Source organism: Cajanus cajan, chromosome 8 (assembly GCF_000230855.2).
Source record: "Cajanus cajan strain Asha chromosome 8, NIPB_CcT2T_4, whole genome shotgun sequence".
Classification (NCBI taxonomy): Eukaryota; Viridiplantae; Streptophyta; class Magnoliopsida; order Fabales; family Fabaceae; genus Cajanus; species Cajanus cajan.
Window position 1 is genome coordinate 8882568 of NC_138524.1, and position 16779 is coordinate 8899346.

General features: G+C 32.1%; 1 protein-coding gene across 1 annotated transcript; it reads left to right on the forward strand.

Annotated features, from left to right (window-relative positions):
- The first annotated feature begins 1370 nt into the window (after positions 1-1370).
- On the forward strand, positions 1371-3871 carry LOC109799288 (putative xyloglucan endotransglucosylase/hydrolase protein 32). Its single transcript, XM_020359834.3, has 4 exons — positions 1371-1778; positions 2012-2112; positions 2206-2423; positions 3103-3871. The coding sequence occupies exons 1-4, from the start codon at positions 1547-1549 to the stop codon at positions 3461-3463; spliced, it is 912 nt and encodes a 303-aa protein (XP_020215423.1). The 5' UTR covers positions 1371-1546; the 3' UTR covers positions 3464-3871.
- Positions 3872-16779: the final 12908 nt, after the last annotated feature.

Sequence of the window (16779 nt, forward strand, 5' to 3'; positions counted from 1 at the left end):
AATTCACGAGCTAAGAATTGGTGAAAATTTTTCAGCCTTCAGAAGTTGCCGACAGACTAAGATTAAAAAAATGGCATTATGTGGCAGTTTGTCGACGGCCCTTCAACTATATACACTGGTCGTTATCATTTATCAATTATGTATTCACATAACCCCCATATGTTGCTAACTACTTTGAGTTTGAGGTTCTTTTTTCTTCCATGTATATGATCAATCAATATTCTAAAACTGACGATAAAAAAAAAATAATTTACGTTCACAAAATATTATTTTAACACTCGAGAATCAATTTTGTGAGCACTAGTTCAACTCTTAATGTTCCTGTATAGGCCTTACAATCATTAAATAAAAAAGTTTGGTTGAATTTGAAGCTTTGAAGTAACGACCACAAACTGTGCTATTTCTATATCTAGTTGTTGAGATTTCGTTCTTACTTTTTTAGATATGCAGATGACCAATAGCAGTTAAAATAAAATTATACCAAATATTATAGCATGGTTGGTTCGATAGAAATTTCTGAGGTTGCTGATATTGCAGACACAACAATGAAGTTGCATAATTAAAATAATAAGATGTGATCATGAAAATGAATGTGCTTCAGCTTGATATTCTCAGGCTCAAATTAGTCAAAAACATGCAAAGTGGAAAATCGGTTGTGGTTGTTATATGTTCCACTCAAGTTGATAAGTGTTGACCCATTAATTATAAACCCCTCTATTGCATATGACAAATTCAAGTCATGCAAGGAGAATCAGTTTTTAAAATCTAAATGCAGTAGTTTGCTGTTTGGGTATCTTGAAAGTCTTATAGTATTAAGTTACTATCCCTAACCTCTAATTGTGGCACTAAGACTTTCAAACTACTTCTACAACCGGCATTCAAAACTGAATCTCATTTTTGTATCAACCTAAATTACTTAAAATATCATTATAGTAACAACCTTGATTTTACAGCAGCAACTAGACATTGAATGAAATAGTGAAAAAGTACCATAAGAAAGTTATCATTCATTACGAGGTTATCCTTTTCCATCACATTTCCAAAGAGAACATGGTGACACTTTTGTTGCCCATGTTTTTCTATCGAAAATATGTACCTTGTCCGAGTGTTCAATGGTGATGTTTTGTGGTTTGGTAAGGCGAACCATGCATATCTAAAGTTATCCCTAAATCAATGTCATCAAGGAAACTATAACACAGTAATTCCTTCTCCATGTTACCATGTCTAAGTGATGCATTACAATTTACAAGTTTATATCAAACAGGTATTCACTTGAAAAGGAAGTTCCCTCCCTTGAAGAAACTATATGGAAAAAGACCACACCACTACTTGAACATTTTCCCCCTATTGTTTTTCACAAATGTGATAAACTTCTGTCCTCATGTGTAACTCCCCAATCAACTAACTTATCACCTTTTTGGTTGAGTAGGGCCTGAAAACCCCTTTATATATCAAACTGTGTAGCCAAACTCTTTTCACAAGCACCAAATAACCTAAAATCTTCTGCCCCACCCTGCATTTTAGCAGAGTCACCCTGTATACTACAATGCCATCATCACTATCCTCTTCCCTCCACATGCTTCTTCCTATTTTCTCCCTTCTTGTACTCTCATGTATTGTGTGTTCTAGTAGTGCTCAGGGACCACCTTCACCTGGCTACTACCCCAGTTCCAAAATTAGTCCTATTAGCTTCAATCAAGGATTTAGAAACCTCTGGGGACCTCAGCATCAAAGACTAGACCAAGGCTCATTGACAATATGGCTTGACTCTAACTCAGGTACGTTATGTAAATTTGTATCATTCCGACATGTGACTATACATGGCAGAATGATACTTCGTAGTTCGTACCACATGATTATCAAAAAAAACTCTCACATTTGGCTCCCGATTCCCCTTAAATTCACCTCTTAAGGTTCTTACTTCTTAGTCATTTTGTTAACACTCCACTCCACTCTTCACTGTTACTACTACTTAGAGCATACTCTTACTAAGACATTTTTTGTGACACAGGAAGTGGATTCAAGTCACTTCACTCTTATCGATCTGGTTACTTCGGTGCTGCCATTAAGCTTCAACCTGGTTACACTGCAGGAGTCATTACATCTCTATACGTGAGAATCACTCAACATTCTACAACTTGAGCTAATGATGAAAACTGAATCTCTTGTTTCAATTGCAATTTTTAATCTCTTTTAGAATTGCAGCTTTCAAACAACCAAGAGCACCCCGGAAACCATGATGAAATTGACATTGAGTTCCTTGGCACCACGCTAGATAAGCCATATGTGTTGCAGACAAATGTGTACATAAGAGGAAGTGGAGATGGGAATATTATAGGAAGAGAGATGAGGTTTCATCTTTGGTTTGACCCAACACAGGATTTTCACAACTATGCCGTTCTATGGAAACCCAGTGAGATAATGTAATATTTTCATGCTCATAACTTGACCAATTTTCAACTTACTTAAGCATGAATTTTATTTGTCCACACATGAGAGATATTACTATATGGTTTATTATAGTCTCAATCTCTAAGTAACAAACGAATAATTAAGTTTCTAAGTTTATAAGAAAGAGTTAATAAAATTCGATTACATGTCATCTAAATTGATTGAGACTATAGTAATCCATAACTAGATAATAAATTTTCGCATCTAATCTGTATATGACACATGAAATTTGCATTTTTTCTTCAAAGGGTCATTCAATTATAGAATATACGATAAATTCGTTGACTTTTGTCATAACTATTTTAAAAGCAGGTGATTGTCAGTAAATATCTAATTAAAAGTGTATCAAAATCAAACTCAAAGTTAAAGCCTTATTTCAAGACTCGCGTGAATTGTGCTTTTATGTGTGTGGCTACACTATTGTAAAAGTAGACAGGAATACAATCCCCTGTCGAATAGGCCTTAACTTTTTATGACATTATATCAATAGAGATAAATCATTGATATAGCACTTTTCATTCATTGCACAATATGAGATGATGACTAGGATTTTTCACGCGCACGTGATTGTGATATATAATCCTGCTTGTGGAATCTGGCTTTTGCATTGTTGCTTACTAGTTTGTCTTATAATGGAAATAATGTATGCAGATTTTTTGTGGATGATGTCCCCATAAGGAGGTATCCTAGAAAAAGTGATGCCACATTCCCTTCAAGGCCAATGTATGTGTATGGCTCAATATGGGATGCATCTTCTTGGGCAACAGAGGATGGAAAATACAAAGCCAATTATAACTACCAACCCTTCATTGGTAGGTACAAAAACTTCAAACTCCAAGGTTGCACCTCTCAAAGCTCTTCCTCATGCCAACCAACTTCTGCTTCACCATCTGGATTTGGTAGTCTGAGCCCTCAGCAGTTTAGGGCCATGCAATGGGTCCAAAACAACTACATGGTGTACTATTATTGCCATGACCCTAGGAGAGATCACACACTTATCCCAGAGTGCTAAGACTTAGTTCATTGGGGACAAAACTTACATATAATATCATAAGTATTATTGATGTCGATTTCTAATCAGAATTATATATGTTATTGAAGTGAAATTCTAATTCTGGTCAGATGACATTACGAATAATACTTATGATACTTTACTTAAGTTTTGTTCCTTCATTCATGTCAATGTGTCTCAATTATGAGTTGTTACCCTTTATACTTGCATAATTAAATTGTAAAAGTTTGTTTAAGGTGGTGGTTTTTGTGATGGTCCCACTTGCTAAGTGTAATTGCAAGAGTAGTTGAACGTCCAAGCCCCCACGATGATTGGAATGCTTTTGTTGTTTTTGTAATTGTGCTGTACTATTTGTTTGGGTCCTGTATTATCATTGTTCAAATAAATTGATTTGGATACTTTATGATACGTGTATGGGTGATAAAAGTGACATTGAGAGAAAGGACATGCTCCCTTTAAAGCATACCCTTTGAAAGAACTTTCTGCTGAACTTTGGTGACTCATAATGGACCACCATAATATTATATATTAATTTTTTTATTTAACTCTTGCTGCGTATTACACGGCTACTCCTAAAATCATGTCATCTCACAGTGGCAAGTGTTGGGTATTTGTGGGTGTGTTTAAAGTATGAATAAAAGAAAATTAAACAAAATTAAGTATTTAATTTATATACACACATTTGTGGGTAATTTTTAGATGTTTGATTAATAAAAATCACGTTTCGTGAATGTAGATTAACATTTGATTATCAATTTTGAGACAATGTTTGGAACATGTCTATAAATCAGAAAAGAAAAGTAATTTTTAGATATATATAAACTCATACTCAAAGATTTAGAAAATTATAAAAGAATGTTAGAGCAAAATATGAGATATTGATGAAAATAAATGAGATCCATTTAAAGAATATATATTTTTGAAGTTGTTATTTTTTCTCTTAATAAATTATATTTACGGTCCATTTCTTCTCCTAATTATAGACGATGAAATGATAGTTTTGGAAATATTAAAATGTACAACATAATTATAATTAGGTGCTATAATATTGAATGTTGAATATTTATATATTATAATTTTTTTATCTTGAAATATGTTTTTGTCATGGTGAAGAATTTAATCTCCTTTTGCATTTATATATATATATATATATATACTAGAATAATTATTTTAAATGAAAGTATTTTTAGAATTATTATTTCACAAAGGTATTTTTAAGAAATTTTTTTTAACAAGAACTGGAAGTTTTTTTACCCTCATATTAATTTATTTTGTAATGATACGACGGATCACTACACTTAATATAAAACCATTATATGCAACAGAAAAACTAACAATGTTCAACTATTTTAGGGTATTCAATAGTTTTAAGTAATTAATACAACTTTATACATGTATAGGGGTAGAAAAGGAAAATAATTCCTGAATATATGACTGAAAAGATAAATCTCTGGATGGGGTTATATATATATATATATATATATATATATATATATACCATGTCTCCACTGATGATGATGATACCCTCTTCAACGCTCTGATCAATCATTGTAGCATTCAAAAATTCTATATTGATGTTACTATCTCAGTCGAAGATTTTGTCTTAAAAACAATCGCTCTGTTTGACACTGGAGCTGATTCTAACTGTATTCTGGAAGGACTCATTCCAACCAAATACTTCCACAAAACCTCCGAGAAGCTTAGGACTGCTAGTGGTTCACGACTAGAAATCCAGTATAAGCTCCCATCTGCAATCATTCAAAATGATAATCTCCAGGTTGAAACTCCATTTCTCCTGGTAAAAAATCTTAAGAATGATGTAATCCTTGGAACACCATTCATCAAATCCATTTTCCCTATTAAGATATCTGATGAAGGTATATCTACCCAATATCTAGGAAAAACAATCATGTTCAAATTTCTGAATAAACCCCTCTTTCGTAACATCAATCAGGTTGATAGAAAGCTTAATCAAATCAATTTCCTTAAGGAGGAAATCTCTTTCAAACATATCGAAAGTCAGCTTTCTCAATCCCATATCAAACAAAAGATTATGAGTCTTCATGATCGATTTCAATGTCATGTTTGTTCCGATCTTCCTAATGCTTTTTGGGATAGAAAGAAACATATGGTCAGCCTTCCTTATGAAAAGGATTTTACTGATAGGCAAATCCCAACCAAAGCTAGGCCAATCCAGATGAGTCATGAACTTGTCATCCACTGTCAAAAGGAGATCAACGATCTTATATATATATATATATATATATATATATATATATATATATTATATAGACACACACACACATTCATGCATACTTTGTACACATATGTAGATCTACTCAAACTATACAATTGTATACAAAACAATCTTAGTCATCAGTCAAGCATCTTTATATAAACATGCTACATTAGAATAGCATCATCGAAACTAAGTCACCACCGTCATGACCCTCTACCAACTAACCAAGTCATCCTATTAATTATGTCCTACTCTCATACTAAGTATAATCATTGTATTTCCAACCATAAAGAAAAGAAAAGGTAAACTTATGAAAGAATTAACAAATCATTCAACAACTTAAGTTTAAAGCAATAAAACATGGACATCATAATCAATATTCTTTACCACACAACTTAACAACTTTCAACTTATCAACAACATTGTCATTTAAACAATACAACAACTTTCAACACTAACAATGTTATTAGCGTAAACATCTTGAACAATTAATGCATTGTCATGCATATCAACTATGGAAATATCCTACAACAAAGAGTGAACAATTTAAGTTATTAGACCCTACTGAATTACAAAGTCTGACCTATCACAACCAAGTCAAGTATAAACAGTGTTAAGCCTCTAAGAGTGCTAGGTATACAACTTAAATTGATTTATCAGATTTTGCTACTTAAACTAGGAAAATCTAGTACTATTGTTAAGGTAGGACAACTTTGATGTGAGCCTACCACAACCTTAGCATACATACCTAAGCATTGTATGAAATTAGTTTGTTGACTACCTTCCAAATACTATGCAGCTTTCCAACAATTAGTTAAGGATTTTACCCTTCAACTTTATACTTTACTCAGCTGGTACATATGGCTCGATCTAACCCTCATACTGATTCCATATAAAATCTAAAGAAGACAACTTAAAAATAATTACCCATTTAGAAGTTTACTTACTTACTAAAGGATTCTCAACTAGACTCTTAGTACACTATAACTTATTGTTAAGTCTCAATTTTACCTCTTTTTGGATGAGACTTATTGAACAAATTCCACTCATCCTTTGAACCATTGCAATATAATTGTTCTCTTTTTGGTTCATTTTGTGTGCAGATATAACTAACCCAAATTCATCTAACAATACCTTAATCCACCTCATTTTTTGTGCAGGTATTGAGGAAGAGTGGAAAGTTGAAGACTCTTAGGATTGGAAATCTAAGAAGCTAAGGAGCAGAGAAGAGGTTCTGCGCCGGGCGCAAGGTGATCCGCGCCAGGCGAGCAAAACAGAGTATCTCACCTCTGGGAGCCATTGCGCCGGGCGTAATGTGAATTGCGCCGGGCTTATCCTAAGGCAGAGAGTATCTGGAAGGCCCCGCGCCGGGCGCGAAGACTTATGCGCCGGGCGCGAAACCCTAATCTGACTCCCCAAGCTCGTATTTGAAGCCATTTTCGGGGGAGAAACCCCCATTCTCACATTGGGCGCCTCCAGGAGCTGCGGAAGGGATTCCCAGGGCTTGGGATCGTCCGTGTGCGGATCTTTCCTTCGGTTCTTCACTTCCTCTTCCATCTCTATTTTGTATTTGCCCTCTTTGTTGAGTGGTTTCACCCATTTTGTGGGGTTAGATGTAGCCAACATACTCTATTGTAATCCTTACGTTTTCAATGATATATATATTTGTTGTTTCATTCATTGTTGTGTTTGTTTCTTTGCTTAATGCTTGCTTTGGATTGATCACCCTTTGCATGATTTAAGGTTCCATTGAGTATTGGGAAATACCTTTGAAATTAGTTCTGAAACATATGCCTAGTGGTGATTGTATCTAGGGATAGAGCTTGACCCATTAGTAGTCTTAAACCCTAGCCCGTAATGCGGGTGTAGATATTGGGTACTCAAGGGATTGATATTCAATATCCGCATCTAGGCTCTTTCTCTAAGGGATTAGGTTTGAGTAAACTTATGGGTTGACTAAGCAATGAATTCAACAAGAGATTAAGGATACATTAGTGTTACGTTCGGTGAAATCTGACCCCCACAACCTCACAATACCACAATACCATTCCTTACCTTTTCCACTCACAAAACAATATTTATTTACAGCTTTCATTCCAATAGTCACAACTTTGAATTCACTGCACAAACTATGAAATTGGAATTATTCTTTAGTCACGAATAGTCAATAAATGCTTATATTACCTTCTAATCCCTGTGGATACGATATTTTTACTACTTGAACGGCCGGTATACTTGCCGTGTTTGAGACCGTTGATAGAATTAAACGAATTTACAAATATTAACAAAAGTGTTTCAACAGAACTCTCAACAAGTTTTTGGCGCCGTTGCCGGGGATTAGAATGGCGATTTAGTATTTGTAGCTATTTGTGGCTTATTCTTTGTTTTTATTGTTATTTTTATTTGTGTGTTGGTAATGAATTGTTGAAGCTAACCTGTGCGCTCTAGTCCTCTGCTTTCTCTTGTATGCAAGGAACTGTGAAGTAGATTGACCAATTCCTCTGAGCAGTTGCTGAGCAATCCTCAGATTGAGCACAAAGCAAGGAGGAACAAGAGCAACAGGAGGAGAAGGAGAGTAGAGCACTTCAAGTTGGTCACTGTCAGGCTCGGGACAGTAAACAAGCGCTTCCTGGGAGGCAACCCAGAGATCTGAACTGTGTTTTAGATTTTTGTTGCATGTTGTTCTGTGTTATAAGTGTTGTTTTGTATTATGTGTTGTGTTTTGTGTTATATGTTTTGTGGTATATGTTGTTTGTGTTATGTGTTAGTTGTTAGAATCATGTTTGAATGGGTAAATATAGGGTACATTTTGTTTGGAATGTGAGGAATGAGGCAATTCTGTGTCTAGGTGGAAATAAGGCCTGATCCTAATTTAAAACCTGGGCAAATTGACCTTTTAAAGTGACTACGCGCCGGGCGTGACTCTTTTGCGCCCGACCTAATACTCAATTTTTGGTCTCTGGAACCACCACGCCGGGCGCGTTTAACGCACGCCCGGCGCGATATCAGATTTTGAAACCTCGTTGATTTTTACTGATATTAAGCCCGGCGCATCTGTGTTAAGCCCGGCGCACCACATTCCTGACAGCCCATATTTATCTGTTTTCAATCATGTTTCTTTATGTTCTGTTGTATGTTGTATGTTTGTGTGCTTTATGTTGCATTGTTATAGTTCATTTCCGTGTGCATGCATGTTGTGCTTAATTTTGGTCTAAGGATATTCTCCATTTTTGCTATATTTGCTTGGTCATCACTGTGTATAATTTTTGTGCTCACCATGTTCTTTCATGAGTACACTCTGCAATCACTTCTGGTTACCAGGACTTTCAGGCGTATACTGGTTGGCCTGGGGACCAGGCTCCTAAGTTTGGGGGAGTGGAGCTGCTGAGGTTGACGGAGCCGTTGATGGTGGAGCAGCCCCTAAAGATGATGATGACCAGACCCCATAGATGGAAGCAGATGGAGCTCACCTTAGTTTGCCTTTGTTTCTTGCAATTTATTTTTCTGTCTTTTATTTTCAGTATTTTAACTATTTTTATATCTATCTCTTTTGGTGATTACTCTGTTGGTTCTTTTTGTGAATAGTCTGCCTTAGCATGGTTTTTAATCTTGTTGATACTTGTTTTGCTTGTGGTCGATTCTGGATTATAGTTTGCTTGATGTTTATGGTGTGTGTACCTTAGACATTTTCAAGTCACATTAGATCTTTAGTTCATGACTAGTTGCATACGGGTTTCAATGTTGATCATAGAACTGAGCTGAGTTTGATAGTTTGTGGATGCATAGCCGGGTGAGGTTTGAGCCTAAATACCTATGAGTGAACTACACTTAGGTTGCATGATAGACTTTGCTTGAGTTTCCCTGGTGGTTTGCTTATGTTGTGCACTTATATGATCAAGGCATTCACATTTCCATCTTTTGTTAACCATCTAAGCCAAAAAGCCATCTCCACTCTTCACTTGACCCATACCTTTCTAAGCCTAAACACCACACCTTCCACTTGTCCCAAACCATGAAAAATTAACCATAACCCTTGCTTTGGTTAAGAGAGCAAACTGATGACATCAAATAAGTTTGGGGGAGTTGAAGAATGGGAAATTTTGGGAAGAAGAAAGTATGTGGTCAGCCATTACAAAACGAAATAAATAAATAAAAAAAAAAAAGAGAAAAACAAAGCAAAACAAAAACAAAAATATTAAGATGCAAAAATGTAAATATGCATCTCATAAAGGCTAATGGCTTGGATCAGGTAAAGGGCATGTGCCAAATTGTTGTAATGGGGTATGGAGAGGGACATCATTGTAAAATCTTATTTGCTCTCTTAAGCTATAGCACCTTCAATCTTTGAAAAACCATAAAACTGCTACCGCTTGACCCTGCTTGACCCAGATTGCCCTAATAAAGACCTTGTGATAAGTGTCTGCATTTGTTTTACCACTGGTTTCATTTGGAAACGAAGAGCAAAGTTGAATTATGTGGCGTGAGTAGTAGACTAGAGAGAAACACTCACCCTGATACACTAGTGTGCATAGAGAGAAACATTTTCCTAGTGAGGATGCATACACAGATAGTCATTATATCCACAAAATGAGATATTTTAATTTCTAAAACAACTTTACTCTTCTTTAATTTTTATGTATCTCAACTAAGACATGTATCTTCACCACATGCCTATTAGCTTAGCAACTTAATCAATTATAACATCATACAACTTTACAACTTTATTAGCTATCAACTTACAGCTCAAACAACTTCATATATTACTATACATTATCCTAGATCAATGCATAATGAACTACCATCATACGACATCAAATATATAATTGAATGATCATTCCTCAATCTATAAACAACTTAAAAACACTGCATCACGTTTCAACATACCACGCCTGACACCACTTTTTCAATGCCCAGCGTCAATTATGACAGAAAAGTTTTGAGCTTGCCCATGCCCAACGCCAATTCACCTATACCCGGAGTAGATGAGGCAAAAGTCCTCTAAGTTAATAGCATCTAGCATGGCCAAATCCATGCCCAACCTTAATCAAGGAAAGAGATTCTACCTAAATCACGCTCGGCGCCACCACATTGGCACCCAACATCCTCTAGGCATAGACCCTCTGTCTTGGTTATGTTGGGTACCACTCTATCCTAGATCCAACATCACCTAGTTCTAGATATTTCTCCCTCTTCATGTTCGATGCCACCAATCTTGGGTCTGACATGATCAAAATTAAATATAATTTAAAAAAAACATAATTTTTCCATACTTGATGTCATGCAAATTTTTGCACTTAACAAAATTTCATTTTGGCTAAATTCACTTGAAAGTCAAAAAAGGTCCAACATGCAACAAATAATACAATATTAAGACATCATCAACAACTCAAAATCAACTCAGTACACAACATGCAACCATTACATTTCATTTCATGAATCATCCAATTCTCCACCAAGACACCTTCCAACACCAAAACTCAAACAACCTGACATTCCTTCTAAATTTAATCAAAACAAAAAACATTCTATGAAATCAATTCGCACACAAGCAGTACAATACAACAAATTCATCAATCACAAACATCCCTTACCTCTAGGTGCTTAAAATCAAATGAAAAGAGAAGGAAAATCGAAGTCTCTAGAGTCACCGTACAACTTCCTCAACTTGAGATTCTCAACTCCTCAAGCTTGAATCTCCAATCAAGTCACCTTGGATTAGTTGTAGGGAAGGAGTATAAGAGATCAGTGAAAATATGATATTCTCTAGCTCTAGAGACCTTTTCTCTAACTCCAATCTATTTTCTTAAAATATTAACTTATGAGATTTATTTCATAAGAAATGTCTTATATACACTTCCTTCCTTTGAACCAACTTAACATTTAACATAAATATCTCATACACAACTTAACTTTCAGGATTCCTTGACTCTTAAATCTCTAAAACAACATGAATCACAACAAAACAACAATTAATCACATGATTAAGCTAAACACCTAAAGCGTACATTGTTACATGTTTCAATCTATATTTTTCATATCCTAGACTTTTTAAAATTTTCATATCTTATACATGTACATGTTTGTAATGTACTTGTAATGTAATGTTAAAAAAAATATAATTATTTATACTATTAATTATTTTTAATAATCATTTACTATTGTATATTTTTATTATTTATTATTTTTAAGAAATTCACATAGACACAAAGTATTTTTATACACCAATAATAATAATAATAACAATAATAATAATAATTATTATTATTATTATTAGAAAATCATGATTGAGATCGTAATTAACTTTATGTTTTTTTATAGATTTAATTCTTCCAAGTCCCATAGAAATAAATTATTGATATTGTAATTTTATATATAATTATCTCAATTTTTAATCATTTATTCTGATTAGTTATTATGAACATATTTTAATTTAGTGGAACCAAATCCATTAATTATTGTTCTCATTGAGAACAATAATTAAACTATACTGCACTATTACGGCTGGCCCATGCGAAGGCCTGATAATGAATTTCTACAACATGGATGACAATGAGGATAACAAAATGGGCCACCCCCTAATTCAATATCCAAACACTTGTAAGTTACAATCATCACTTTCTTCCCAACCTTTCTCCTTCTCTTTCACTAGTATCACAAATGTTTATTTACAATTTATATTACAAAATTTTATGATAAGTAAATGTTTTTAAATACATAAGTATTTTATAATTAAAAGTTATAGTAAATAAATTTTTGAATATATAAATTATATTTTAAATTTATCATATTTTTATTGTAATATAAAATTATTATTAACAACTGATAATTTTTTTTTTAAATATTGGTATTCAATTTAAAAATAAAGTTTACTTCTGTATATTAATATAATTGACTATTTTGTTTGAAAACATTTTTAGTGACTCCTCTTTAAAAAAAAAAAAAAAAAAAAAAAAGAGTTCGATGGTAGAGCTTTTAATAATTCTCTTTATTTATTTTTTATTTCAATTTTATTTATTGTATTTTATCATTAAATTTTATTTTTTAAAACTAAATTAAAATAATTAAAAGATTTGTATTATGATATAAATTATTTATTATAAATTTAAAATATTTATTTATATAAAAAAATTTATATATAATTTATTATAAATTTTAATTATACATAATAAATGTTTAATTTGTGCTATGCATAAGTTAAAATACTAGTGAAAATGGTAAACTAGTTAAATGAGGTATAAGGTTAAAAAAAATCTTAAAACATTTTTGGAGAAAAAAAAAACTTAGCTGATAATAGCTAAAAACAATTCTATCATTCAAGATAATTTTTATACTTTATTTACATAATAGAGGGTTAATAATTAAAAGAAAGAAAAAGTGTCATTCAAAAAGAGAGCTTTTCAAAACTTTATCTACTTTATAAATTGGTACCCAAAATTTTCATTAACTATTATATCAGCTTTTTTTGAAAAGAAAATAAGAGGAGAATAAAATCATTTTAAGTTTCAAATTATAATTATCCCTTTTATTTTGAAATTATACTCCTTTTTATAATAGATTAATATGTTTATCATTTTAATTCCTTTTATGTGAATAAGCCTTTGAGGTGAACTTTTTATCTTTTTAATTTTTTGTGTCACTGATATTTGTCTCATTATTTTATCTTTTAAAATCTCAATATTATTAATAAAATATATAAAATTAATATTTGGTGATAATGAAAATCACAAATTGAAATTGCTTACTCTACTGAGATGTTTATTTAAAATCAAATAAATTAAAGTGTAAACACACTTTCATATAGGAATCTTTAAAATAGAAGAAAAAAGGATACAATTTTATAAACACCTATCAGGAAGGAGAATATTTCTTCTTAGAGATAAGCATTACCATTAAAGGTAGATTAATTAATTTAGCTAATAACTATTATTTTTTAACAGCATAACTAAATTTGTTTAAATCTGACTATAATTATACGATTTTTCATATGCATATCACTAAAATTAAAAATATGTCAAAAAGTGAAAAAATTCATATTTTATTTTCTAAATAATTTTTTTTCCACATATTAAAGAAACAATAGTTAAGAAAGTGTGGACAAAATAGTCTGGATAAGGCAAAGCAAACATAATGAATCATATCGATAATGAAAAAGGATAGCATATTAGACTTTATGAAATTAGTGGTTTTCCAATAATCGACCACCAGGAATCAAGCAACTTGTTTTCAATCCAGAATTCCAGATAAGGATAATAATCGTTTCAGAGTATATACTTGTGGGTGTGTTTATTTTAAGATGTGTGAAGCCATTCATGGTTTTAAAAATGTGAAATATTGATTTATTTGTCCCAAGTTATATATATTAGAATATAGAACGAAGGTAAAATTCTCTCCCTCTCTCCTATCTTTACCCTCTTAATTAATTATACATTTTCAATATTTTCAGAAAGGGTACAGTTCACTTACTCTCATATTTAAAGAAATTATTTTTCATTTTTCTCTTAAACTATTTCAAAAGTAGTTTGAAATTATCTTTTTGCTTTATTTTTATTTCTATACGTGATCTTCAATGTACTTATTACTTAGAATTGATCCTCTTTTATCTTTATATCTAACTTGAATTTTAATAACTTTTTAAACGAAATTATTCTAATAACTTGATAAGTCTCTATATTTTATAATGTAATAACTGAAAAACTAAAAATATAAATCTAATTATTTAAAATTAACATACAATTTTTTTATAAATATTCACGCAATAATATATATGTATATGAAATAATTAGGTAAAAATATAAATTCCTCAATGAAATTATATCAAATCCTACACATACACATATATTTATATATATATATATATATATATATATATATATATATATATATATATATCCAATTGTAAATATAAAATATTAAGTTGTTGGTTAAGTAATTACTATGCAAACTATTCTAAAACAACTCCAAACAAAATACAGTTATCTGACAGTATAATCCTCAAAACTCAACTTGACCTCTAGTCTAATTCTGCCTTGTTCTTGTAATAATATAAACATCACAATCCTAACAACAAGAAAGTGTAAAGGTGAACTCGTAAACAATAAAGCAACACATAATATAGAAGTAAGATATGACTATATTAACAATTTTATCATATTAACACTATAACAACTAGCTTACCTGAGCAACACACTGCAACATATAACATAATTTTACAACTTAACACCATTATCAACTTAGTAAATAAACAACACAATTAAACTCTAAACTCGACAATATCATTATTAGACAACATATCAACTTACAATTCAATACAACTTAGCAACAATTCAACTTAAACAACACTACAACATAGCAACACAACTACACAATGTGTTGTCACACATTCCAACTAAGAGATCTCTTACAACACATGTTAGTAGTCTAAGTGGTTTGATATTGTCGAATCAACTTAACAATGCAATATTTTTGGTTTTTTTAGATCAAGAACAAATCTGGATATCAATTTGCAACACATGATTAATTTCTTGGATTTTGCCACTTAAACTAATAAAGTTGAATATTATTGTCAAAGATAAAATAACTTGGATGCGAGTTTATCACAACCTTAACATTTATAAATAAGTTTATATGGAATTAGTTTGTCAATTACCTTTCTAAATACTATGCACATTTCTAGCACTTAGTTATGGATTTTCACCTTCGACCATGTACTTGTGAAAATAAATCAACATACATTTACAACATTAGCTTACAACTTAATCAACATGTAATGCAACTCTACATATCAACTTTCAACTTATAAACAACATCATCATACCAACATCTCAACAACTTTAAACAACATCATAACAATATCATCATAACAACTTCAAACAACTAATATTCGTCATATAAACTATAAAGATCTCTTACAGTAAAGGTGAGTAGTTTAAGTGTCTAGACCCTACCGAACCACATCATCTGATCTATCACAATCAAGTCAGGTATAGGCAACCTTAAGCCTCAAAGAGTGTTGTGTTTACAACTTAAATTTGATTTCTCAAGTTTCGTCACTTAAACTAAGAAGTCTATTACTATTATTAAGGTAGAAGGATTTGGATACAAGTCTACCACGATATTAACTTGAAACACTAAGTCTCCTAAGGGATTAGCCTATCAACTACCCTCCAAATATTATGTCATTCTAATACTCAATTAGGGATTAAGTCTCTAACCTTGTACTTTACTCGGTTTGTCACTTTAAATATGTATGTCTCGACCTTACCCGCATACGGATCCCACATAAAACCTATAGGAGACAACTTAAAACAATTACCCATTCAAAAGTCAACTTACTTACTAAAGGTTTCTCAATTAGGCTCGTAGAGCACCACAACTTTTATTCATACAATGAGATATTTTAATCTCTAAAATATCTTTTACTCTCTTATAGTTTTTATGTATATTAATAAAGACATGTATCTATACCGCATGTCTAACAACTTAATCAACTATAGCATTACATAACTTTACAACTTTATTAGTTATTAACATACAACTTAAAACATCAAAATGTTACAACTTCATCAATACTCATTATAAACAACTTTAAACATCATCATATATCATCAATCAGGCAAAAAGTTTCTACCTAACCCATGCTCAATGTCACTCAACCTATGCTCGACATCATTTAGTTAGAGATCCACTGGCTAGATCATGCTTGGCACCACACCCATGGGGCTCAGCGTCACCACGTCAGAGAATTCTCAAGTTCCCACACTTGGTGCCACTCATTCCATGTCTGATATGATTAAGTCAAAGGACTTCTCATTGATTCACGTCCGATGCTATCAATCTCTTGTTCAATGTGATCAAGGTAGAAAACCTCCTAACTTAAGTCACGTCCAGTACAATGAAGACACATTTGACACGATTAATTATACTTGAGACTATCCCAAGGATAACCTAACCCTCAAGATTTCTTGAATCCGGAGTTCTAAAATAACAGTACTAACAACAATATACAATTAAATTAAAAACATCTAAAATTCATAGTGTTATGAAACTTGTTTTATTTTTTCTTCATTTTTTTATTTCA